Here is a 12,990-nt window from a genome sequence, read left to right as displayed (position 1 = left end):
AAGTAGAGTATGAGTATCTATTTCCCCAGCACCCTGAATTAGCAATAGCCATTGACACTGTTTTTAATATTTGACAGTCTAATAGGTAAACATGCTTATCTTCCAGGTTTTAAGTTATGTTTTAAAAATTACTAGTGAGCGTTTAAAAATAATGTGTTTTATTGGCTTTTTTCTTGATGAATTGTTTGTTCATATCCTTTGTTTTCCTACTGACATGCATATGATTTTATTATAATCACTCTTCATATAGTAAGATCTGTTATATTTGTATTTTATCAGCGTTTGGGGCCTTCTTATTTTGTTAATCATATTTTTGACACTTTTTAAGTTTTGTGGCTTCCCCCCACTCCCCCAATAATCATCCGGGCAGCTTTCTCAGTCTTTTGTGATTCCTACCTTCCCTTTGGAATCACTAGAATCACTGGAATTACTAGAGCCATTTTTGTTATTTGTAACTTACATTAGTCATGGTTTTTAGTGTCTGTATAATATTCCATCTATAATTTACTTAACCCTTACCACCTTTTAAAAACATTTGGATTACTTGTAAACAAATTAAAATTGATGGCAAAAACAAATTAATTAATTAAAAATAAAATTATAGAATCAAAAAATAAAATTAATGGCATTTTTAGTAAGTTTCACAGCAGCCAAATAATTTCTGGCTCCTCAGTAAATACCAGATATCCACAGTGCCAATTGCTCATGTGTGTGTGTGTGTGTGTATACATGTAAAATTTTTTAAACTTATTTTTACTTATATCATTAAATTTTCTTGCTTAATGCTTCTAGTACTCTTATACAGCATTGGTGTAAAGGAGTTTGGGAGCAAAGGAGGCAGATGAGAACAAAGGTGGGGGTGGTTGGTCTGCATTTTTTTCACAACAGTTTTAGAAAACTGTAGCCAGAAGGAAGGTCCTGCAAGCTAACATGTGGATTCACTGGGTTGATGCACTTCCCTGGCTTGGGTGCCTTGTCATGTTTGTTTGGTTTTGAATTGGTTATATTTGCACCTCAGGTTCTTATTGGTTACCCATGTTATATATGATACTGTGTGTATGTCAGTCAAAATCTCCCGATTTATCCCTCCCCTCTTATTTACATTTCTCAGAATTCCTTGACAGTTAAGTGGAAAATGGACTGGAAGAAGGCAAGAGGGAAAGGAAGCTATTTAGGGTTTTCGGAGTTTGGTTTGATCTGGGTTTTTTGCATGTTCAGACAATAGGACATGGTGTGGATGAAGGTGATGGTATAGTGGACAAATAGGAAGTGACAGACTCACCTACATTTTAGCATTAGAGCCAGTAGAACTTCCAAATGGGTTCACTGATCTAACAAGAGATCAAGGGGAGACACTGTGGCTTTGACTTAGAAAATGTATTTTCTGGGATGAGGAGGAAAAGAATTTGGGGTGTGGGGTTTGGAGAGTTAGGGGAGATTCAAGAGTCCTGCTTTGGATATGACAGACTTGAAATTCCTATAAGATCCAAATGGAAAAATTTTTTGAAAGATCCAAGTGGAGATGCTGAGGAGTGTGTTCAACTCAAATCTTGAGCTCAGATACCAAGTTTTATACATAGGAAGGAACTTTATTCCCTGATCATTTTGAAGTTTTGAGTGATTTTATTTAGATTTCATCTCTGCATTCGCAGTATAGTTTTTGGATTCTTCTAAATGTATCATCATATATTTCTCCTTTGTTGCTATCTTTGGCTTTAAACCATATGGCTTAATCTTTATTAAAAAATAATCTGTAAGTACCATAAAGGACAGAAAAGGTATGGACCTAACAGAAAAGGTATGGACCTAACAGAAGCAGAAGAGATTAAGAAGAGGTGGCAAGAATACACAGAAGAACTATACAAAAAAAATCATGATCCAGATAATCACAGTGGTGTGATCACTCACCTAGAGCAAGAGATCCTGGAATGCAAAGTCCAGTGGACCTTAGGAAGGAAGCATCACTATGAACAAAGTTAGTGGAGGTGATGGAATCCCAGTGGAGCTATTTCAGATCCTAAGAGATGATGCTGTGAAAGTGCTGCACTCAATATGCCACCAATTTGGAAAACTCAGCAGTGGCCACAGGACTGGAAAAGGTCAGTTTTCATTCTAGTCCATAAGAAAGGCAATGCTGAAGAATGCTCAAACTACCCACCACACAATTGCACTCATCTCACACACTAGCAAAGTAATGCTCAAAATTCTCCAAGCCAGGCTTCAATAGTACGTGAACCATGAACTTCCAGATGTTCAAGCTGGATTTAGAAAAGACAGGAACCAGAGATCATATTCTCAACATCTGGTGGATCATCGAAAAAGCAAGAGAGTTCCAGAAAAACATCTGCTTTATTGACTATGTCAAAGCCTTTGGCAAACTATGGAAAATTCTCCAAGAGATTGGAATACAGACCACCTGACCTGCTTCCTGAGAAATCTGTATTCAGGTCGAGAAGCAACAAATAGAACTGGACATGGAACAACAGACTGGTTCCAAATTGGGAAAGGAGTACCTCAAGGCTGTATATTGTCACCCTGCTTATTTAACTTATATGCAGAGTACATCATGAGAAATGCTGGGCTGGATGAAGCACAAGCTGGAATTAAGTTTGCTCGGAAAAATATCAAAAACCTCAGATATGCAAATGACACCACCCTTATGGCAGAAAGTGAAGAACTAAAGAGCCTCTTGATGAAAATGAAAGAGGAAGGTGAAAAAGTTGGCTTAAAAGTCAGCATTCAAAAGACGAAGATCATGGCATCTGGTCCCATCACTTCATGGCAAATAGATGGGGAAACAATGGAAACAGTGAGAGATTTTCTTTTCTTGGGTTCCAAAATCACTGCAGATGGTGAGTGCAGTCATGAAATTAAAAGACGTTTGCTCCTTGAAAGAAAAGTTATGACCAACCTAGATAGCATATTAAAAAGCAGAGACATTACTTGGCCAACAAAGGTCCGTCTAGTCAAAGCTATGGTTTTTCCAGTTGTCATGTATGGATGTGAGAGTTAGACTGTAAAGAAAGCTGAGCGCTGAAGAATTGATGCTTTTGAATTGTTGTGTTGAAGAAGACTCTTGTGCGTCCCATGGACTGCAAGGAAATCCAACCAGTCCATCCTAAAGGAAGTCAGTCCTGAATATTCATTGGAGGGACTGATTCTGAAGCTGTAACTCCAATACTTTGGCCACCTGTTGCAAAGAACTGAGTCATTGGAAAAGACCCTGATGCTGGGAAAGATGGAAGGCGGGAGAAGAACGGGGCAACAAAGGATGGTTGGATGGCATCACCGACTCAATGGATATGAGTAAACTCTGGGAGTTAGTGATGGACAGGGAGGCCTGGAGTGCTGCAGTCCTTGGAGTCACAAAGAGTAGGACACGACTGAGCAACTGAACTGCCTGAAGTACCATAAAGACTGATATTGATGCTTTTGGATTTTGGATTATAAATGAATGAATGTTGATTGCTTTTCATTGGGCATTTGTGCCCATTGAGATTCTGATTTTACTAGGATTCTAAGCTCAGGCTTCAAATATGCTTACATATACGACATTTATGCAAAGAAAAGATTTACATGAATGTTTCCGGTGATTTCCATCTAATTTTTTGTCTGAGTAATTTGTGTAAAGTATTGAGTTTCTTTTTATTCCCATTTGTCTATTCTCCTTCTAATGAGAAAGAGGCAGCTATGAAAAGGGGGAAATAGAGATAAACTGCAAAAATTCCTTGTATTATCACACATTATTAGTATTTTATTGTATACTTATTTGTGTCTTTTTTCTCTTACTAGGCTGTTGCAAATGAGTCTGGGTTAAATTTTATATCTGTGAAGGGCCCTGAATTACTAAACATGGTAAGTTGCTGTGGCATTAGGTATTATTTTTGATTAGGAAAAGTAATGGTCATTCAGATTGCAGGGTCCTCAGATTGTTGAAATAGTTGTGGTATTTTGGTAAAATCACTGCATTAGGAGTGGAGAGATTCAGCTTTGCTTTGCTGTACTGTTTACTGTGTATAAATGCTTTCTTAATTAAGTCTGTTAACATCTGAGCCTAAATTTTTTCACCAGCAGAATGGAAATAATCAAAATAGTCAACATTTTAAAGTGTTAACTCCAAATTTGTCAAGCACTTTACATGTGTTATTCTTCAACAACCCTGTGAGGTACATATTATTGTTGCCCTGATTCACAGATGAGGAAACTTAAGTTTTGAGGAGTTGTATAACTCGGCCAGTGCCCAATAGCTTAGGGTTAGTGGAGCTGACATCTGAGTCTGTGTCATCAGATGCCTAATCTGCTTTTCTTGTTCTCTTATTGTGTAGCTCAGATGAGTTAAGGATTAATAAATAAAAATACTTAAAGGGAAAGAAATCACTGAAGTATTTACTATATAATAACTTCTTTCTGCATTTAAGCAGTTTGTATCTCAATTTTGAGACTTTGAATTTATTTCCTGTTTATGCCTATGAAAAGTAAAAATGCCATTCCATAATATTCAAAGAAAGAAGAAATTTAAATGGTATCATTTGTTTAAAAAGGCTTTTTCAATTCATTCAGTGCTCTTTTTACACTTACTATATATATTATATATTTATCCCTAAATTAAGAAAATAACTTATAAGTGTGGTAGTCATGTAGTTAATGTTAAAACCACTATTTTTTAGAGGTAGTAAAATATTTATAAATAAAGTTATGATGTCTGGGCTTTTCATCAAAATAACAAGTAGAAAGAAAGTGGACAGGGTTTAGATGAAACAAAACTGATCATGAATTGTGTTGATAATTATGAATCTGGGTGATGGAGGTATTTGAGATTCATTACATTATTATGTCTACTTTCATTATATGTTTGGAACTCCTTTTATATATGATAAAAACAAAGCCACTTTTTATAAATGGTGTGTGTTCTTTTATAACTTGATTTTGTTAAACATAATATTTCTCTTTGTTGATATATTTGCCTCTAGTTATTAGTTTTATGTGTAGTAGTCTATTGAATGACTATAACCACGGTTTTAAAAACTTAACTCTATTACCACCTAGAGGGATGGCTTGGATTGAGAGATAGGAGGAAGGTTCAAGAGAGAGGGGAACTATGTATGTATATCTATGGCTGATTCATGTTGATGTATGGCAGAAACCAACATAGTATTGTAAAGCAATTATCCTCCTCCAATTAGAAATTTTTAAAAAATAAAAACACATTTTTTTTCTTGATAGATGTTTTAAGTTGAGCATTATATACATATCAGTGTGCAGCAACAAAGACCCAGTGCAGCCAAAATCAATTAGTTTAAAATGATAATAATTTACAAATATCTACTGAATGTTTTGGTTGGGCATTCCAAATTTAATTTTTGTTAATTTAGATTTTTTCAGGAAACTAAGTTGGTCTGCTGTATTTGTATACTGTGCAGGATGTTAGGGTCGCAGAAAGATTTGAAATGGTCACGGCTTCTGCTTTCCAAGGACTTACATTGTAACATGGTGAAGGTATTGTAGAATAGCTCAAAAATTATAACAGTAGGAGGTGCTGTAAGAGATGAGAGAGTAATGGGAAGAAAGATCAGTGATCTTTCAGACTGCAAGAACTGTGTTGAGGTAGGTTGGAAAAGCAGGTCATGTGAGAGAAGCAGAATAAGGAAAAGTACGATGAAAGGTATAGGACAGATCTGAAGAAAAGAAGATCTACTCAAATAGAAAGTAGAAGTACTTTAATTGCTGTCATCTCTGATGTCTTCTGTGCCTTAATTACTTTCATATCACCATATAGTCATACAGTAATATAAAAGATACTTTATGGTATATAATTGGCGTTGTAAAGATGTTTTCAGATTCTGTCTTATTTAGCAGTATTAGAAAAAAAGCTTTTCTTAGCTAGTTTGAAATTTTACATAAATAATTTTTTGTGCCTAGCTAAAAGTGAAACTATTTTACATATAACTTTTTATTTTAGTTAGTTTTAATGTTATAGCTGCCTGTGAATTGCTTTGTATTTTGATTTTACCATACAGTATGGATTTATGAAACCTGGTAGATATCTAGGTGGCTTAATTTGCCTCTTCTGATGCTATATTATCATCATGAGTTCTTCCTTTAGCAATGTATAGAAACAACAATAGGACAATAAGTTGTCCTCTTTGCATTTAAAATACTCTTGAATTAATGAAAATATCTGCTATATAGAAACAACAATAGAACAGTAAGTTGTCCTTTTTGCATTTAAAATACTGTTGAATTAATGAAAATATCTTCTGGGTATTTTATATGCATAAAGCTTTGATCAGTTCTAAAATGCCGTAGATTGTGGAATTTTTCTTGACCTAGAAGAGACCTTGGAGAAGGTAATGGCACCCCACTCCAGAACTCTTGCCTGGAAAATCCCATGGATGGAGAAGCCTGGTAGGCTGCAGTCCATGGGGTCGCGAAGAGTCGGTCACACTGAGTGACTTCACTTTCACTTTTCACTTTCCTGCATTGGAGAAGGAAATGGCAACCCACTCCAGTGTTCTTGCCTGGAGAATCCCAGGGATGGGGGAGCCTGGTGGGCTGCCATCTGTGGGGTCGCACAGAGTCGGACACGACTGAGGTGACTTAGCAGCAGCAGAAGAGACCTTATGTTCTATTTAGTTTTCATTTTATAAATGAGGAAATTTATAAGTTTAAATAAGAGCTAATTTTATGAAGTTGAACAACATAAAACTGACTATAGGTCAGAATGGTTAAATGTCAGCCGTTGCTGGTGGTTTGACCTAATGCTTTTTGAACTCTGATATATACATGTCATTTAAAACTAGTATTATTGTAATTTGGCCCAAACTCCAAAGTTGAATTGTTTCTACATTTTATTTCCATTCTGCGTATGGTCAGTATGTTGGTGAGAGTGAGCGTGCTGTGCGACAGGTTTTTCAGAGAGCCAAGAACTCAGCACCCTGTGTGATATTCTTTGATGAAGTGGATGCGTTATGCCCTCGAAGATCAGCCCGAGAGGTAGGTATCATAGTTTAGTGGTTACAGAGTTTTTTGAAGCACCATAAACCTTTTTTAACTTCTTGTAAAGTTATGTAGAGTTCAAATAGTTGTTTTATAAAGTCATTCCTTGAGAGCACTGAGACTATTTAAGTGAAGAAAACTAGTAATTTGAAAACAGCCTGAGGATAACAGTTTTATTTTTATTAGTCTCTGTATTCATTTTGTTTTCCTGTGTATTATTTTGGTTTCTCATACCTATTTGACACAAGTGTGTTGTTTGGAATGGAAATTATGTTAGTTCTGGAAAGCTTACCTTGTAATCTGATGATTCTTTTCAGGGTTCCTAAAATGGTAGAAAATGTAATTTAAGACATCATGTGATCCAAGTAGAAGCACATGTTTAAGATTCAGCACCATTTCTATCTGGGAAAGATATAAATTGATCTGCATTAAATAACACTTGCATTACTACTGTGAATCACTGTTAGAAATTTCAGTACAATGAGTGCCCAGAAATAGTTCTCAGGAATACTGTTATAAAAGAGTTGGAAGAGTAGTGAAGCATAATATAAAAAAATACATAACCTTTTGAAGAGAATAGCAAAAACTGTGTCGTAAGTACGTTTATTACAAGATGATTAAGGAAGTGATTGTATTTCTCTTGTGATTTATCTTCAAATAGTTATTCTGTGTGTGTTCTTAGATTGTGAAACATTCATTAGGTGCCTCATTTTGCTTAAAATTCCCAAAAGCATTCAAAAGTTGCAGAAACAAAACTCGACTAGGATAAGTGTGCTTGATATCATAGCAGTTTTGTTTCCTCACCTAAGAGTCAGCAGTATTGCAGAAAATCTTTTATTACAGTCATCTCTGATAGTGATGTGAGTGGCCAGGGCAGAGATCCTTCCAGGGTTCTTTTGCCAGCTGTCACACTCCAAAGCCTAATGTGGATCCCAGGGCAAAACCCTACACATTATGTCCAGCTGGTGGAGGCATGCCATGCTCTGAATTTTACTTTTTACTCCCTTCTCTTTCGTCGTGAATTAAATCCCTTGTTCACTGACAGCCTATTCATTGATTTGTGTCTCTCTGTTATCAGCTGGTAATTTAAATTAGGAGGAGTTATCTGAGGTGTACATCCAGTCAACTCCCTGCCCTCAAAGAAGTCTGCACCCGTGTGAACTACATTTCTAACTTCTAGGTTCTCTCTCATGTCTCACTGGTACCTCACATTTTTGTATTCAGAATGTGTTTCTTTAACATTTTCACCTGAAGGGGATTCTGAAAATATTTTAAAATTAAATGTATCCTTTTTTTTTTTTTTTTGAATCATGGAAGTTACTCATTAATACATATTGTGAAAAATTCAAATGAAGTATAAAGAGAGTCAAATCTTTCTTCCTATTCTCCTCCCTGTTATTCTTGGAGGTTACTTCTGCTGACAGCTGAGTGTTTTGCATTTGTAGTCTGGAACTTTTTCTATAATGTTAAAAACATGTATGATTTCAACTTCTTTTTTAATGTAAATGTGGTCATTCTATCTTGACACTTTCCCCATGTTCTTGACGTATTTTTAGCTATTACATAACTATTCCACAGTCTGGATAGAGAAGATGGAACTCAGTCGTTCCTCAGTTTAGGACGTTTACACTGTTTCCGGTTGTTCTCTTACAGATACGTCTGTATTGACTCTTATCACATACTTTCGTGCCCGTGTGGGAACATGTGAGAGTTCTGGAAGTAGAATTTCTGGGTAGAAGATGTATATATATATTTTGAAAGTTAATACTAAATCTCTTTTCACAAAAACTGCCAGTTACATACATCTACCAACAACAGTGTGTATAACAACTATTTCCTATATCTTTGTCAATAATGGATAATACCTCCCTTTTTATTTTTCTCAGTTTTATTGTCAAAACAGGGTGTTAAATTTTAGTATTCATGTCTTCGCCCCTTTTGCTATTGACCCTGTTTGTTTTTCTGTGCTTGCTTTGGCAACACATACGACATGTCTTCCCCTTTATTTGTCGTTAATTTATAAGAGCTGTTTGTATATGATGGAGATTAGTCTATTGACTAGTTATGTGTATTGGTACTATTTTCCCCAGTTTTATCACTTATCTTTTTTTATTATACAAAATTTTACATTTTAATATAGTAAAATCAATTCTGAGGTTTTTACTTTGCTTAAGTAGAACAGTGTTGTGTTTTTTTTCTTTTTTTCTTGAGTCTGGATTATGATTCTGTTAATGTCCTAATTGTTAATGCTATGTCTCCAAGGAGTGATAATAAGGTACACCAAAATTTTTTTCTGGAGAAATCAGTGTGTTAAACTCATTACTGCCTCTGTACACAAAATTTATGTTGAAAAAAGGCAATCAATGACAAAAAGAAGCACAGCACTGCTTTTCTCATCTCTTCCATTGTGAATTTTAAAGCTCTGTGTGTTTAATGGGTTAATAACCCTCTCTTCACCAACTTCTTGCACCTTTCTCTTGGATGTTGCCCTGGGCTTTGTATTACATGCTTCACAGACAAGAAAAAAGGCCTCAGTGTCCCAGCTGATAGCTCTGGATATCCAGTGTCTAGGGGAGTCTGATCTGGCTGATCTGGCAGCCCAGTGGTTAAAACTTCACCTACCAATACAAGGGTTGCATGCTTGATCCTTGGTCAGGGATCTAAGATCCCACATGCCTTGCAGCCAAGAAACCAAAACCTAAAACAGAAACAATATTGTAATAAACTTAATAAAGACTTTAAAGATGATCCACATCAAAAAAATCTTTAAAATACCTTTAAAAAAAAGAGCTGAGTCTGGATTTGCCCAAAGGGAAGTTCACTGTAGTTGTTAGATCTTTTTTTAAATTTTATTTTATTGACATATAATTGATTTACAGTGTTGTATTAATTTGTATTAAAGCTAATTGATGGTATTAATTATAGTAATATTGATGTTTAATACACCAATATGTTATTGTTTATATTACTATTTAATGCAATTAGTATATTTAATATTATATACAATATAATTATATTGTATATAATTATTAATTGTATTAAAGCAAATTGATTCAGTTATACACATGTACATTTCTTTTCATATTCTTTTCCATTATGGTTTATCACAGGATTTTGAATTCTCAGCTATTGGTTCTTCAACTGACTCAGAGGCGTAAGACTTTGGGACCAGCTGAGCCTGAGACTGAATTTCATTTCTGTCCTTATCTAGCTTTGAGACCTTGGACAAGTAGCCTCTCTAAGCCTCGGTCTCCGCATCTGAATTGTGGAGAGTAGCACGATTGTGGGGGAAGCACACTGACAAGAACATGATGCACAGTGATTAGATACCGCGACTTCTTTGGAAATGACTTTTGTTACATCTTTTGACAGAAGCTTTCATTCAAGTTAGCAATTATAATATTTTGTATGGAAAAAAATAGCAATGTGTTCTTTTTATTAGGAGCTGATGGAGCTATATTTATTTGTTTTTAGACAGGGGCAAGTGTCCGAGTGGTGAATCAGCTGCTTACAGAGATGGATGGTCTGGAAACACGTCAGCAAGTTTTTATTATGGCAGCCACTAACAGACCAGGTGAGAAAGAAGACTATAAAACAGCTAAGTCTAAAACCTTCTAGCATTTACAAGCAGTATAATTTACATGCATCCTAGTAAAGAAAGATAAGTTTGGGAAATCCCTTTTTGGTTCATAAGTTGGACTAAAACTTTAGAAAGCGTTTAAGTCAGCTATAATTTTTTAAAAATGGGTGTGTGTGTGTGTGTGTGTGTGTGTGTGTGTAGTGTTATTGCCTGGACTCTGCAAAAATTTTTTTCTGTGTTGGTGCACAGAAAGTTGTCTTATTGGCAGAGAACACTTGTAACATACACTTTGACCGCGAAGTATTATCAGGATTTATATCCTGTGGTTCCTCTCAAGCTTATAAGACACAGGAACCAGACTCTTTTTCACTGTATCTAAAGGTTGAAGGTGGGTGTTTAAGGTTTTATCCTAGAAGCTTGTCCATATACCTGCACTTAACTCATTTTTTAAATTGTTAAAAAGCTTAAATAATCTGGGAAGGGCTTAGAAAAAGGCTCAAAACTTCAGAAATATTGAAGGTTGCTTATACTCTGGGTCCTAAGTTGTTTTCATATTGTTTAACACTTCGCCATCCATATAAGCCACTCTGTCATAGCTGCCCTGCATTGATGTTTCTAACTATGTCTGCCAGCAGTGACATGGGACTTTAATTGCTTAAATGGATTTTTCAGTTTTCAAGCTGATACAATTTTCATTTCTCATAAGTTAGTACAGATACTAAAATCTTTATGAATTGTATACCATTTCATTTGAAAATGAAAAATCGAAAGGTGTTATGGTTTAACACCTTTGAATTAGACTCTTATCTTTGAATTAGAAATATTTTCTTTGAGTTCAGCAGAACTGGATGTGAATCCTGGCTGTAACACTTCACATCTTACCAACTCTTCTCTTTCAAACCTAACTAGTCTGTACCAACTGAGTAGGTTATAATTCAGTTCTGACACTAACTGCTTAGTGCCAGAACCTGCAAGTTAAGGGTGAGTCATCTTGACGACTGCCCTACTTCAGATGCCAGCTGCACGTGGTGTCTCCAGGACACCTGCACTTCTGACCAACTTGCTGCATAGACTTGGGGATACCCATAACTGCCCTCACGTTCAATAATTTGCTAGACGGACTAACAAAATGAAGAAAAGCACTATACCTACAGTTCTAGTTTATTATAAAGGGTACACTTGGGGCTAGATCTCAGAGGTGGTACGGTTTCCAGGCCCCTTCTCCATGGAGTCAGGACACACCACCCTCCTGGCCCGTCAGTGTAGTGTGTTCATTGACCAGGAATCTCCCTCAGGTTTCTTGCCCAGAGTTTTTATTGATTGACTCATCAGCCATGTGATTGAACTCAGTCTCCAGCCGTGCCCTACCTCCCCAGATGTCTGGCTACAAGTTCCAACCTTCTAATCAGATGGTTAGTCATGCTGATAACCAGCCCCATCCTGAAGTTATATTGGGGCCAACCTTGAGTCATCTGTTTCGCATAACAAAGACACTGCTGTTGCACAGAAAACTCTAGCCAAGAGCCAGAGGTAACGACCACTATACTTATATTTTGCTGTACCACATTAATCCTGGGCATATATTACTTCATCTTGCTAACCAGTACTTATTCATCTATAAAATGAAGATGATAATACCTAATAGGCAGTATTGGCACAAAGCTTAAGTGATGTTGATAATGTATGTATTGTAGTGTGTGGCAAGTAGCTGTTAAGTAATTATTATGATTGTCATAGGCACTTTAGGTATTGGCAGTAGGAACAGTCATTGGGTCATAAAATCAGAGTCATCCTAGAAGAAACCTTGAAGGTCTCAAATTTGGATAGCATCACATCCTACCTTTCCCAAGCAGCTGCAGATCTTTTCTAGCAGATTTCAAGAAGACAGTGTTTGGTCTGCCATAATAACCTATTCTGTCTTTAACTGCATTAACATTTTTCATTCATGTTTATTGTAAACATCTTATCTTTTAGTTTAATCTCTATAGATTAGAAAATAGTGGATCCTTCAGCATTACTTAAGTTTTACTTAAATCCTTTGCTTCAAAAGGCTTCAGGTACACTGTCTTTCCTCATGTTTTTTCCGCCTCCTCTGATCTCTTTATTCATCTTTGAACTCCTTCTCCAGATTCTCCTTAGTTGTAAAACCGGACAGCTGAGTGTAGTCGTCTGTTGAGCTTAGCCAGTGAATGGAGGTTGAATCATCGTGTGGCCCCTGTGTTTTGTTCTTTCCAAGCGTCCTTGGGTATTGTCTTCCGTCCTTGGGTATTGTACCTCACTCACCCATCACTTCCTCCCCATTACATTGAGGAGCCACATAAATTTAAAAACATTTTTTGGGTCTCCTTGCTTGTATTGATGCTTATTTGGCAGTTCTGTTCCATTGTATTCTATCCTGTGACATTGTTTGGTTG

At 36.1% G+C, this 12,990-nt stretch overlaps 1 protein-coding gene across 2 annotated transcripts in view; it reads left to right on the top strand.

Moving 5' to 3' along the window:
• NVL (nuclear VCP like) overlaps window positions 1-12,990 on the top strand; it is a 90,304-nt gene that overhangs the window by 34,617 nt on the left and 42,697 nt on the right. For both annotated transcript variants that reach the window (XM_061160132.1, XM_061160131.1), the window contains exons 16-18: window positions 3,793-3,855; window positions 6,874-6,993; window positions 10,471-10,570. In XM_061160132.1, the coding sequence (XP_061016115.1) occupies window positions 3,793-3,855; window positions 6,874-6,993; window positions 10,471-10,570 (283 nt within the window). The remainder of the gene's footprint in view (window positions 1-3,792; window positions 3,856-6,873; window positions 6,994-10,470; window positions 10,571-12,990) is intronic.

The sequence above is a fragment of the Dama dama genome, chromosome 14 (genome assembly GCF_033118175.1).
Source record: "Dama dama isolate Ldn47 chromosome 14, ASM3311817v1, whole genome shotgun sequence".
In the NCBI taxonomy this organism is placed as follows: Eukaryota; Metazoa; Chordata; class Mammalia; order Artiodactyla; family Cervidae; genus Dama; species Dama dama.
This window is presented reverse-complemented; position numbering and strand designations above follow the sequence as displayed.